A 13,472-nucleotide genomic window follows, 5' to 3' on the forward strand; every position below is an offset into this window, starting at 1 on the left:
GGAAACTTTCACGGAGAGTGCATCAGCTACTTTGTTAGAAGCTCCTGAAATGTGTTGAATTTCAAAATCAAAATCTTGGAGAGCTAAACTCCATCGAAGAAGTTTTTGTTGTTTTCCCTTGGCAGTATGAAGCCACTTTAGCGCAGCATGGTCGGTTTGTAGCTGGAACCGCCGTCCCCAAACGTATGGGCGTAGCTTTTCCAGGGCATACACAATGGCGTAGCATTCTTTTTCACTGATTGACCAGTGGCTTTTCCCTCTCAGACAGTTTCTTGCTGAGAAACACGACAGGATGAATTTTTGATCTGGTCCTTCCTGCATTAAAACTGCTCCCACACCACGCTCAGATGCATCTGTGGTTACTAGGAATGGTTTGTCAAAGTCTGGGGCCCTTAGCACAGGGTCAGACATGAGTGTCGCCTTAAGCTGGGTAAAAGGCCTTCTGACACTCATAGTCCACTTAACTGCATTCGGCTGGGTCTTTTTGGTCAGGTCTGTTAGTGGGGCAGCGATTTGGCTGTAGTGTGGTACAAATTGCCTGTAATACCCGGCCAAGCCTAAGAAGGATTGGACCTGTTTCTTTGACTTTGGGACAGGCCACTTTTGGATAGCATCCACCTTGGCCTGTAGGGGGTTTATGTTCCTTGACCCACCTGGTGTCCAAGGTAAGTCACTCTGTTTTGGCCTATTTGACACTTTTTAGCCTTAACAGTTAGTCCTGCCTGCCTGATGCGCTCAAAGACTTTTTCCAGGTGTTCTAGGTGTTCTGCCATGAATCAGAAAAAATGGCCACATCATCGAGGTAGGCAACTGCATATTCTCCCAATCCTGCTAGGAGACCATCTACAAGTCTTTGGAAGGTGGTGGGTGCATTTCGCAGCCCGAAAGGAAGCACATTAAATTCATACACCCCTGCATGGGTGATGAAGGCTGACCTTTCTTTGGCGGGTTCATCTAGCGGTACTTGCCAGTACCCCTTGGTTAAGTCTATTGTAGAGATGAACTGGGCACGTCCCAATTTCTCCAATAGCTCATCGGTGCGTGGCATTGGATAGTTGTCGGGACGAGTTACAGCATTTAGCTTACGGTAGTCCACGCAAAAGCGTATTTCCCCATCTGGTTTGGGTACCAGAACCACTGGAGATGCCCATGCACTGGTAGAGGGAGTGGATTATACCCATCTGTAGCATGTTTTGGATCTCCGTTCTATAGCAGCTTGGGCATGAGGAGACACCCGGTAGGGTGGGGTTCTAATTGGGTGAGCATTACCTGTGTCAATGGAGTGGTATGCCCGTTCAGTCCGTCCTGGGGTGGCTGAGAACAATGGGGCAAAGCTAGTGCACAGCTTCTTGATCTGTTGCCGCTGCAGATGTTCCAGGTTGTGGAGAGGTTCACCTCTTCCACGCCACCGTCACTTTTCCTTCGTAGTAGACACCTTCAGGCCACTCAGCGTCATCTTCTCCCTGGGCTTTAAACTGACAAACCTTTAAGTCTCTGGAATAAAAGGGCTTGAGAGAATTAACATGGTACACTTTAGGCTTTAGGGAGGAGGTGGGAAATGCTATGAGATAGTTAACAGCTCCCAGGCGCTCTTGGACCGTGAATGGCCCTTCCCATGACGCTTCCATCTTATGGGCCTGTTGCGCCTTCAAGACCATAACCTGGTCTCCTACCTTGAAGGAACGCTCTCTGGTATGTTTATCATACCAGCCTTTTGCTCTTCCTGAGCATCCTTTAGGTTTTCTTTAGCAAGGGCTAAAGAGTGTTGGAGGGTGCTTTGTAGGTTGCTTACAAAGTCTAGAATGTTAGTTCCTGGAGAAGGCGTAAACCCCTCCCATTGCTGCTTCACCAACTGTAATGGCCCCTTAACCTCGTGGCCATACACAAGTTCAAATGGTGAAAACCCTAAACTGGGATGTGGTACAGCCCTGTAGGCAAAAAGCAACTGCTGCAACACTAGGTCCCAATCATTGGAGTGTTCATTTACGAATTTACGTATCATGGCCCCAAAGTTCCATTAAACCTCTCCACCAGGCCATTGGTTTGATGGTGGTAAGGGGTGGCAACCAACTATCGGAGTCTTCTTGGGTAAACACAAGACGGGGCCCTTGTGGACGCTCAGGAAACAGGGACTGGATGTGGAGCTTGTTTGGCCTGGCTGCATGTGTGACCATTTCCCACACCCTTGGCCGCTCACATGGTTGGCCAAGTTCTTCCCCCATAGCATGGGGATGCGCGATAATTGTCATTAGACTACTGTCATAACTAGATAGCTATAGTAGGGTTAGAGTTTTCTATACCGTTCCTCGGACAACGTGGGTAACCAACACCTGACCAGAGGACCAATCAGGAACTGGATTGTTAAGTCAGGGGCTGGGAAATTTGTATACCAGGGGTCTTTTTGTTTTCTCGGCTGCTGAGTAAACAAGGTTTCTCCTAACTCCTTGTTATTTCAATTTTATACCACACAAGTCTGTGAGTACAAAGGAACCCCCAAAGCCAATAGAGTCGGCCTTATGATGCTTGTGGTGTATTCAACATGTATGTTGATTTACCGCGGACGGTTTAATTGGGCTATCTTTTAAAATCAGACTCTTGTTTCTTCATATCTCTTATAAGCAAGAGCCGTGTATTGAGTTTCTTAATGCAAGATTTATTGTTTCTATTTTCTTTCTTGTTCTTATCAATAAACTTTTCTTAACACAGTGTGGAGTTTCTTTCCTGAGAAGAAGGGAAGCAGGCCTATCATACGCCTCGCTATAGACTAGTAGTATGCGTAAACAAGAGCCAGGAAGTCCCTACTGGCGTCCATTGCTTGTCCATATTGGCTTCAGGGAAAGAGCAGGCAACAGGGAAGGCAAAAGCAAGCTGTTAGGTATTTTGCATTCTCAATTCTCCTAGAGAGAGAGAACGCTTCATCTCTGGAAGCCAAGAAACGGTTTCTCGGGCAAGCCGGGGAAGAGGGGAGAAGGATGTTTTCCCCCTGCTTTTAGCATCCAAGGATTTGGAAATCTGGTGTCCCACCCAAGGGAGGTTGGGGGACACCAGAGAGAGAAGGGGAGGTTCAGCCCCTGAAGTACAATTATCCTACCTGGACCTGGTGGCGCCCCAAATACCCAAGCTGGTAGGTGAGCTTGGGGTCAGTTCTCATGTAAACCCAGACTTATTGGACGCAAAAGTCCAGACGTTTCGGGACAGGCACAACAGTATTGTGGAACGCTAAAGTTCAGGTCTGGGACTGGAGAGGCCTAGATTACCACAACTGCCCAATAAGTTTCACATCCTGACCAAGCCCTTGTGTAATGGACAGGCAATTCGCTGTAGGCAAGTTTATAGATTTGACATGAATCGTGTGAATTGTTCACTTGGCCTCTGGGTGATGACATTGTGGGTTCCACAAAGGATTGCTGGGATAGATGACACTTGTGCCCCCGTCTCTCCACGTGCATAACCTTCTTTCCACCCACCTCAAGGTTCCCTTCGCTTCTGAGGGTATTTGAGAGCATCTGGGCTGGGGATCATTGTGTGATGGTGCGTTGTAATGAACTGCACTCGGTTGGGGTCTTGGGCAGTTGGACTTATATGTCCCAGTGTCATTTACATTTAAAACACTCACCCAGCTTGACTGGTTCACTGCGCGAGGTGGGTTGCTTGGAACTGGTGAGTGGTGGAAATAGGGTGTCTGGGGCTTTTCCTTGAGTTGTAGGTGTGGGATTTGGGTTGCCCCCGGTGATAGGGTTTATTTCGGTTTCCCCCTGTGATATTTGCTCCCCTTCTAGTAGTTTTTTTTTTTTTCTGCCACTTCCACCCATCTGGCTCCAATCTTCCCCGCCTCAGTTACCAGTTTTGGCCTTCCCATCTAGGAGGTGTTACCTTTCTGTTTCTCAGGAACACCCTCTAAGAAACTGCTGCATTTGCATTAGAAGGACAGCTCTTCCAGACGAGTTAGCACGTGTGCTCCATGAATAGTCAGGCCTCCCAATTCTTTCATTCGGATTAGGCTTGGTCGGGTAAATGACACATCTGTTTCCACCTTAGCTGGCCCCTGAACCGCTGACAGGCATGCTCAGGGTGTTAGCCTCATTCTCATTCTGGCCTTGGTTTGGTAAGAAGTTCATTAATTCCTTCATGTGTTCTTTAGGCATTTCAGACCGCCACCTCTGCTAAGGCGTCACTGCAGCTGTGGCCTCAGCTCTCTTCATGTTACTAGATCTGTAGAGATGCAGTTGTACCCAAGGCAGGTCCTTTTGGAAATTTTCTAAGAAAGCCTCAGTATCATCACCTGCCTTGTAAGGTGCGGGAATTTTCTGGGATAGAAAAGCAGTGCCTGGAGAAGGTTGTTAGGGTTGGCTGGTACATCTACTTAGTCCTTGCTAATTCCAGTTCATGCTTTCTCTTTATTTCCCTCTCCCCCCCCATCTGTTTATTCTCTACCCTTCAGTTTTCTTTTGTTTTTCTTCAATAGCTCTTTTGTGGGCAGGCTCAGCCCTGGCCATCTGGTCTGTTATGTTCCTTTTGGCTCTCCTCAGCCTGGAGTTTAGCTAATTTTTAGCTGCTGTTGGCATGTGGGGGTTTTTTTTGCCTGAACATTTTCCTCCGGTCTACCTTAGCTATGTTGAGTGGGGAGATGGGGAAACAGCTTGAACTTTGGTTACTGTAATGCTGACTCTTTAGAAAAAAAAACTAGTAAAGCAGTCGTTTGTTACTTCCTTGGCAATATGTTTATGACCCTCCAGTGCTCACAGCTGGAGCTTCTCTTCTAACCAAAAAGCCCTCTGTTAGACTCTCTTATCTGTTGCCTTCAGCGGTCTCTCCCCTTTCACTGCTTTCCCCAGCATCTCAAAGGGGAAAAAAATATCTGGCTTTGGTTCCTAAAAATCCCACCACTGTCACCATGTCAAGGTTCCTCCCCACTTCTGAACTTAGGTACAGATGTGAGGACCTGCATGACCTTCTAAGCTTAATTACCAGCTTAGATCTGGTTTCGCTGCCACCACTCACAAGCACTACTTTTCTTCCCTGGGTAGTTCTTGAGAGACTTCAGCCAATTTCCTGCTCTGACACAAAAATCCAAGCCCCTTGAATCTTAAACCAAGGAGAAATTAACCATCCCCCTCTTTTCTCCCAACCCAACATCCTTGATGGATCCAGATCCAACCCCCTATGGATCTTTAAAACACGAGGAAAAAATCAATCAGCGTATTAAGAAAAAAGCTTTTAATTAAAGAAAACCCCTGCCGAAGAGATTAGCTACCCAGCTACTCTCACAGACAACAGATTCCCATAACACAGAGGATGTTCCCCTGGCAAAAATCTTAATACACACAAGAATACCCAAATTTGCTACTTCCCTTAAATGGTACCAAGACAAGTTTACAAAGAAATAATATAAACCTATTTATTCCTTTCTAAAACTTATTACTCTGATTAAGAGCTGGTTCCTTGATCTTTTTCCACTCCGGTGAAATGATAAACAAAAGTAAACTTCCCTTCACTTCCTTTGAAACATCTTGTTCCTCCCATTGGTTCCTCTGGTCAGGTGTCCAGTGGCTAGGTGAAACTATCTCTCTCTTTGAGGTGGTGGAACCGGATCCCCTGCCAACGACTGCAACAACCATAGTGCATCCAGTCCCAGAACCGGAACTGGAAAAGCAACCGACACCAGAACCGTTGCCAGCGCTGACTCCGTTGCCGGGGCTTGCAAACCCATCTACAACACCAACGCCAGAGGGCACCAGCGGGCCTGAACTGGCAGAAGCAGCATACAACCCTACCCAAGAGGCTCAGCCAGAGCCTAAAATATCCCATAGTGCACCAGCAGAGAGCAGTTCACAATCAACAAAAACAACCTCATCATCTACATCGCTTCCAGAGAGACAAAGCCCAAGTCCACAGTCTAAGAAGGAACTGACATCTCCAGCATCAAGGAAACAGTTCTAGGTTGAGCAGGAAGCAAATGACAGCCTTCAGAAAGCTTGGGCGGTGGCATGAAGCACCCCATCGCCTCTCAGCTCTTCCAACCGATCCCAGTTTGTTGTAGAACAAGAACTTCTATACAAGAAAACTCTTTCTGGTGGACACCAGAAAGACTGGCGTCCTCAAAGACAGGGGTTTGGATCTGTGTTTACCAGAAAATTGGTGAAGTCTCTCAAAACTGCCCAGGGAAAAAAAGTAGTGCTTGTGAGTGGTGGCAGCGAAACCAGATCTAAGCTGGTAATTAAGCTTAGAAGTGTCCATGCAGGTCCCCACAGCTGTACCCTAAAGTTCAGAGTGGGGAAGGAACCTTGACAGATGTCATGCTTTCTTTTATACATGGGAAGAGAAGAAGCAGTATTCTGTACATCCTGGAGTGTAGGGAGTTGGAAAGCTACAGGAAAGGGAGTTGCAGCCATCAAGGTAAGAAGCAACCTTGAGGCATGGATGAAGACTGCAACTGAGACAGGTCCATACATGGTCAATGTTGCCAAAGTGGTGAGAGCTGCATTTGCAGGCATATTTAGGGATATGCAGCATTGCTCCTGACACGGCCAGTAGGAGAGGAGATCGGAAGAGGAGCAATGGTTGGCATTATTTTGTTGAAAATGGACCAATGCTCCTGAACGCGTTAGGCCCCAATCCAGTCATTGATAGCACCTGGAGGACTGCCTGTGACACTGACTCCATGTGTTATTAATTGAAGGATTGGGGTCCCAGTTGTGACCCATGTGGAGGCCATCCCAAATTCCCAGGAGTCACCATAAAATCAAATTGCAGTCTCAGTTCTTTACTTAACAAAAAAAAAAAAAGACAATGTTAACCCCCACCTCTGCACTTCAGTGACTCTCCTAATCCTTGGTGGGACAGATTGTGTAGGATGCCCAAACTCCTGCTCTTTATTGTTTAAAGGGGCTAGCAGTGAGCTTCCATGTCGGCCTGTGTTTTGTTTCAGCTTGTTTTGCTCAAGACTGGGAAGTGATGCTGAAAATTAACATTGATCATTTTACAAAAAGGAGCTCTGGATAGCTCAAGAGGTAACAAATAGGATACAGAGTCTTTCACTTTGACTGCGGCCCGGGTCAATAATGACTAAAAGCTGTTACTGTCTGATGGCTGTTCACTGGCCTTTCTATGAAGTGGCTTTGATGGCCTCAGTCCAGTTCCTAATGGACATGGTTACACACCATGCAGGGGAGGGATAGCTCAATGGTTTGAGCATTGGCCTGCTAAACACAGGGTTGTGAATTCAGTCCTTGAGGGGGCCATTTGGAGAACTGGGGTAAAAATCTGGGGATTGGTCCTGCTTTGAGCAGGGGGTTGGACTAGATGACATCCTGAGGTCCCTTCCAATCCTATGATTCTATATATGATTAAACAGCCACTAGAAGTGGTACTGAGACCAGAGAATGAATGGCAATGGAGACTGAACTCCTAGAGGTGGTAGATCCCTCTAGGGAAGGCTTGAGGTATGGTGTGGCTTTCACTGCTGTCAAGGTTCCTCCCCTACTCTGAACTTTAGGGTACAGATGTGTGGACCTGCATGGATACTTCTAAGCTTAATTACTAGCTTAGATCTGGTAACACTGCCACCATCCAGAAATTTCAGTGTCTGGAACACTTCCTGTCCCCTCCCAACCTCCCCTCCCTGGGGAGCCTTTGAGAGGCTTTTTTTCACGGCAGTTCCTGGTGAACACTGATCCAACCCCTTTTGGAATCTTAACACAAGGAGAATTTAACCAATCCCCCACACTCCCGCTCCTTCCCCCACCAATTCCGCTGGTGAGTCCAGATCCAACCCTTGGATCTTAAAAAGGGAAAAACAATCAGGTTCTTAAAAAGAGAGCTTTTAATTAAAGAAAGAAAGATAAAATCATCTATGTAAAATCAGGATGGAATAAATACTTTACAGTGGTAATCGATCTATAAGCGCAGAGGACCCGCTCTAAGCCTTAGGTTCAAAGTTACAGGCAAACAGAGGTAAAATCCTCTCGCAAAAAGGAAGCATTTACAAAATTGAGAAACAAAAATAGAGACTAACAGGCCTTTACTGCTGTAACTTTACAAGTTTGAAACCATGAGAGACTGGTTCAGAAAGATTTGGAATGAGCTGGATTGACGTCTGTCCCTCTTGTCGCCCAAGAGCGAACAACCCCAAAACAAAGAGCACAAACAAAGATTCCCTCCACCAGATTTGAAAACGTATTTTGGTCCCATTGTCCCTGGTCAGGTGTCGCCAGTTTAACTGGCTTCTTACGTTTACAGGAAAAAGAGGCATTGAACTCTTAACTATCTGTTTATGACAACTGCCATTACCCATGATGCACCTGATGTCTATATAAACAGGGGACTTTGGTTTCCAGCGTTGTCAAGCAGGATTCTGTGTTTGGTGTCTCCTTGTGGTTCCTTCATGTGGTACCTCTGACACCCCATCGGTGTTTGTTCATTTTTTTGTCCCCCATATTCAGTTAAGCCCTAAGTGCTGCCCCATCACTCATCTGAGGGGGTGGGCCGTCTATTGCTGCGTGGGTTCTGCCCACGTCTCAGGATTTAGAGGCCAGTGCTTTTCACCAACACTAAATTCACTTATAAGAGATTTTGAAGGCAGCATGATGGAATTAGCTGTCCATTTTCCACTGACTTTCAGTGAGAGCTGGGCCCCTCACTCTGTTAGGTCCCTTTCTTGTTCTTTTTTTTCAAAGGCTAGAATTTCAAAACAAAACCATATAAATGATCATTAGAAATAAAATCTGATTTGTTTTTTCTCTCCTAGAAAAACATGGTCCTACCCTCTCCTGCCAGCTGGGCACCTTGGCTGTTTCCACAGCAAGATGTCAATTGTTCTTTCAGCGCAAATTTCTCATACGACTTTTTTCTCTTTTTATTCATTTAGAAGCATTTCATAAGTTTTCTGGGCTAAGGGAACTAGAACTTTCCTTGAATGGACTAAGAAATCTTAAAATCAGCGCTGGAGACTTTCTGCACTTGGAAGTAAGATCAGAGGGAAGGTGGAAACCAAACTCATCTTCTACCCTCCCACACTTAGAGTTGTCATAGCAAGGTGTAACATTACTCAATATTTGTTATTAACATTATTTAACAGGGTATTTAGATTTCACTGTGGATATTGTAAAGGAAACCTGAGCAAAATGGTGAAGATGTGGGCAGAAAATACAATGAGGAATTCAACAAGGAGATTTTTATCTCCACCTTGGGCACAGATGTGATTCACGTACTCCATTGGTGACAAGAGAGAATGTACCTATAGGCTGGTTGTTCCTCAGTATTTCACATGGGATACCTGTGTTGGAGATTAGTGGGATGAGATGGTGATGCCTTCAGAATTGCTTTGAATTCCCAGGCTGGCTATTTTTGGGCATCTTTCATTCAGATACTGTGAATAATGATCATTGAAAAGATTTTTCTGATACTTTTATAGGAAAAGGTCATTTTTAGATACAATTTTTCAGTGTCTAACTAAAGCCGCACACGTACATTCTTTAGAATTGTTCTTTTAAACCAAGTATGTTCGTGATTAGAGGAAGGAGCACGATGTAGTGTTTAGAGCACAGGACTGGGAGCAAGGAGACTAGGTTTTATTCCTGGCCCTGTCAGAAGTATACTGTGTGACCTTGGGCGAGTCAAGGAACCGCTCTGTGCCTCAGTTTCCCAATCCCCCGAGACCTCTTCCGTTTGCAAGCCAAGCTAGGCTTACACTTCACACACTCAGAATCATTTTGAAAGTGCTTTGAGAAGGGGAAGGTGCATCAGAATTGCAAGGAATTATCAAAATATTTCTACTAATACTGACTCAAAAACTCTTCTGTCACAAAACCTTCCTTTTTCAGTCACTTCCCTGACAATTTCTATTTGCCTGCTCGCACCTGAACTGTTGTCACAGGTATCAGATATCAGATGCATCTGAGCAAGGGCTCAGTGCTGAGCTCTTCCTGCAAAGACTGAGTATCCCCCACCCCAACTGAAGTCAGTAGAAGTTAAGTGTCACCATCACCTCATAGGATCGGGCCTCACTGAATATTACTTATTATTATTTATTAATATCCTGTATATATAGGAAACCATAAATAGTTCCAGCAGAGGCCAATGTGTTTGTTTTTTGCTACATTGGGAATTTCTTTTACATTTCCCCTAGATACTGGATCTTTCGTATAACAATTTGTCTCCTGAGGATGTTCGGACATTGGGAGTTTTGTCTCAACTTAAGGTTCTTCACCTAACGGCCAATGGACTTAGATCTCTTCCTTCTGACCTGACAGTTTCAGAGAAGTAAGTCCAGAAAGAGAGAATCGTGAAGCATTAGTCATTTGATCTGAATAAAAAGACAGACTCACTGTGCATTATGAGTCTTTCTGAAATGTAACCACGGCATTGTGCTGTTTAAAAGACATGCTATTGTGGGTAAGGTGAGGATCATGTAGCAGGTTACATTAACATGACTGTTGGACGGCTGTTGTCATGGCTGCCAGACCAAGGATTGAGCTTGTCTTGACAGTGATCACTTCTTACCTTGAAAACTAAAACCTGTTTTTTTATTTCTGGGTAAAAAAAAAATCCATCGGTGAAAGAGCCTCCTGGCTGATGGCGGAGTGAGTGTGACCCCCCCGCTCTCCCAGGAAATACAGAGTTGGCCAGCAGGTTAGGTGTCAAAAGCACACAGGTTTATCATGGAAAATCCAGGTCAGTCAGTTAGCTGAGGAAGAACTGTGTGAGCCGCAGACTTCTCTCTGTCGGTCAGCTCTGAAATGGAGCTCCACTGGCAATGGATGCCCATGAGACCAAATATTCCCCTCCCCCTCCCATGTAGGGTGACCAGATGTTCCAATTTTATAGGGACAGTCTCAGTATTCAGTAATTTTTTAATATAGGTGCCTATTACCCTCCACCCCCCCGTCCTGATTTTTCACACTTGCTATCTAGTCACCCTACCCCCATGGGTGATTGGGCAGGACAGATCCCCCCTTACAAAAGGCTTGCACACAGGGTGCTGAACACTCTGCATACAGTTCAACAAAGCACTTAAGTATGTGCTTAGCTACAAGCGTGTGATCAGTCTCGTTGACTTCAGCCCCAGGGGGAACACGGCACCATCTGTCCTATGATCAGGGTGGGAGAAGAACCTCCTATCCACCTCAACATCCAAAGGTTGGGTTTTTTTTTAACAGCTGCCTCCCCTAGAAATCTAGGCCCTGCTCCCATCCCTCTCCCCTACCACTTCACGCCCAGCTGCTGTCTCATATCCCAGAACAGAGGCAGAGAGCCAATCCGGGAACCTTTGTATTGCAGAATCTTATCTGTGCACTCCAAGAGCTTCTCCTGTGTCAGCTCGTTCCTCTGTAACTTAAAGGGGCCCAACCCTCCAAACTGTTGGGTGTCTCCTGGGAAGTTCTGAACACTTAAACTCCCATTGAAGTCAAAGGTCCTCCACACCTCTTAAGAGGAGCCTGTCAGCTGTATGTCTCTGGTTTGAATCCAGCTCAGGTTGGTAATCACCCCAAGTTGTTACCAGCTAGCTGTTTGGTTGCCGACAGGTAGCCTAGTGGATAGAGCACTGGAGTGGGACTTGGGAGACCTTGGTTCTGGTCCCACCTCTGCTGCTGAGTGACCTTGGGGCAAGTCACATCCTCTTTCTGTGCCTCAGTTTCCCCCTTTGTTAAATGGGGATAATGATACTGACCTCCTTTGTAAAGTGCTTTGGGATGTACTGATGGTAAGGTGTTCTTACATGTGAAATGGATTGGTGATGTCATTCCAGTTTGGAGTGGTCAGAGGAGTCTTCTCCATAACTGGCAATAATTGGCCCTAGTGAATAATTCCCCCCTCATCTCTGAGTGTCCCCTTGTGGCTGGGCACCCTGATGCTGTGATTACCATCCCATTTAACCTCGAGCCCCTTCGGACTCTACAACAGACTCAATAATACCCCTCCTTGGGACTGGCTTGTTACCAAAACATAGTGCAAACAATGTGTAAGAAAACTCCAAAAACATGGACTATTTATCATCCCCAGTCCTTAAATTCCCACCACATCTGAGACATCAATGTAGCATATACCACACTCTGGCATCTTCCACCACATTCATGTTCTTCTTTGGTCCTCTCCTGTCCTTTTGCCTGGAGTTACTGCAGCCCTTCCAGATGGAGTGTAGCCCTGCTTTTCCCAGCAGGCCCTTCCCCAGCCTCCATGCTGGAAGTTCATCCTCACCAAGGGACTACCCATCACTCCCCTAGTTCCATTAACCTCTCATCTCAGAAAGGCTATCAGCTGGACCCTTCCACTGCTCCCCTGGCCCTCAGCCCTCTCTAGTTCCATTGTGGAGACATCAGTGGGTAAGCCCCCCTGATACTCCCCGACTTCAGCTCTATCTAGCCCTTGCCCCAACTTGGAAGTCAGCAGGCAACTCCCTCTGCTGCTGCCTTGAGCCTTCTCCAGTTTTGGGACATCAGCCGGCAAACCACTCACCTGCCTGCCCAGAACCTCCTCCAGCCCTCCTCCAGGGGCCTTCTCCCTCTCTGTTCATGGCTTCCAAGGCCAGAATGGATCATTGGGATCTAGTCTGACCTCCTCGATAACACAGGCCACAGAGCTTCCCCAAAACAATTCCTAGAGCAGAGCGTTTAGAAAAACATCTAGTCTTGATTTAAAAATTGCCAGCGATGGAGAATCCACCACAACCCTTGGTAAATTGTTCCAATATCCTCCCTGTTAAAAAATGTACACCTTATTTCCAGTCTGAATTTATCTAGCTTCAACTTCCAGCCATTGGAGCATGTTATACCTTTCTCTGCTGGACAGGAGAGCCCATTAGTAAATATTTGTTTCCCATGTAGGTAATCAAGTCACACCTTAACCTTCTCTTTATTCATCTAAATAGATTGAGCTCTTTGAGTCTACTGCTATGTCATGTTTTCTAATCCTTTAATCATTCTCATGGCTCTTCTTTGAACCCTCTCCAATCTATGAGCATCCTTCTTGAATTGCGGTCACCAGAACTGGACACAGTATTCCAGCAGCAGTCACACCAGTGCCAAATACAGAGGTAAAGTAACCTCTCTACTCCTACTCAAGATTCCCCTGTTTATGCATCCCAGGATCATATTGGGAGCTTATGCTCAGCTGATTATTCACCATGCCCCCAAATCTTTTTTAGAGTCTCTGCTTCCCAGGATAGTCCCCTATTGTGTAAGCATGGCCTACATTCTTTGTTCCTGATTGTATACATTACATTTAGCCATATTAAAATGCATGTTGTTTGCTTGCGCTAAGTTTACAAAGAGATCAGATTGTGCTGAATCAGTGATCTGTCTCTTCATTATATACCAGTCCCTGAATTTTTGTGTCCTCTGCAAACTTTTATCAGTGAGGATTTTATATTTTCTTTCAGGTCATCAATAACAATGTTCAATAGCATAGGGCCTAGAACCAATTTGTGTGGCACTCCACTGGACACACACTCGCTCGATGACCGTGACCTGTTTACG

At 45.9% G+C, this 13,472-nt stretch overlaps 1 protein-coding gene across 2 annotated transcripts in view; it reads left to right on the forward strand.

The window, feature by feature from the left end:
* XRRA1 (X-ray radiation resistance associated 1) overlaps window positions 1–13,472 on the forward strand; it is a 53,451-nt gene that overhangs the window by 17,660 nt on the left and 22,319 nt on the right. For both annotated transcript variants that reach the window (XM_032781155.1, XM_032781157.2), the window contains exons 6-7: window positions 8,867–8,964; window positions 10,127–10,260. In XM_032781155.1, the coding sequence (XP_032637046.1) occupies window positions 8,867–8,964; window positions 10,127–10,260 (232 nt within the window). The remainder of the gene's footprint in view (window positions 1–8,866; window positions 8,965–10,126; window positions 10,261–13,472) is intronic.

This window comes from Chelonoidis abingdonii, chromosome 1, assembly GCF_003597395.2.
Source record: "Chelonoidis abingdonii isolate Lonesome George chromosome 1, CheloAbing_2.0, whole genome shotgun sequence".
Taxonomy (NCBI): domain Eukaryota; kingdom Metazoa; phylum Chordata; order Testudines; family Testudinidae; genus Chelonoidis; species Chelonoidis abingdonii.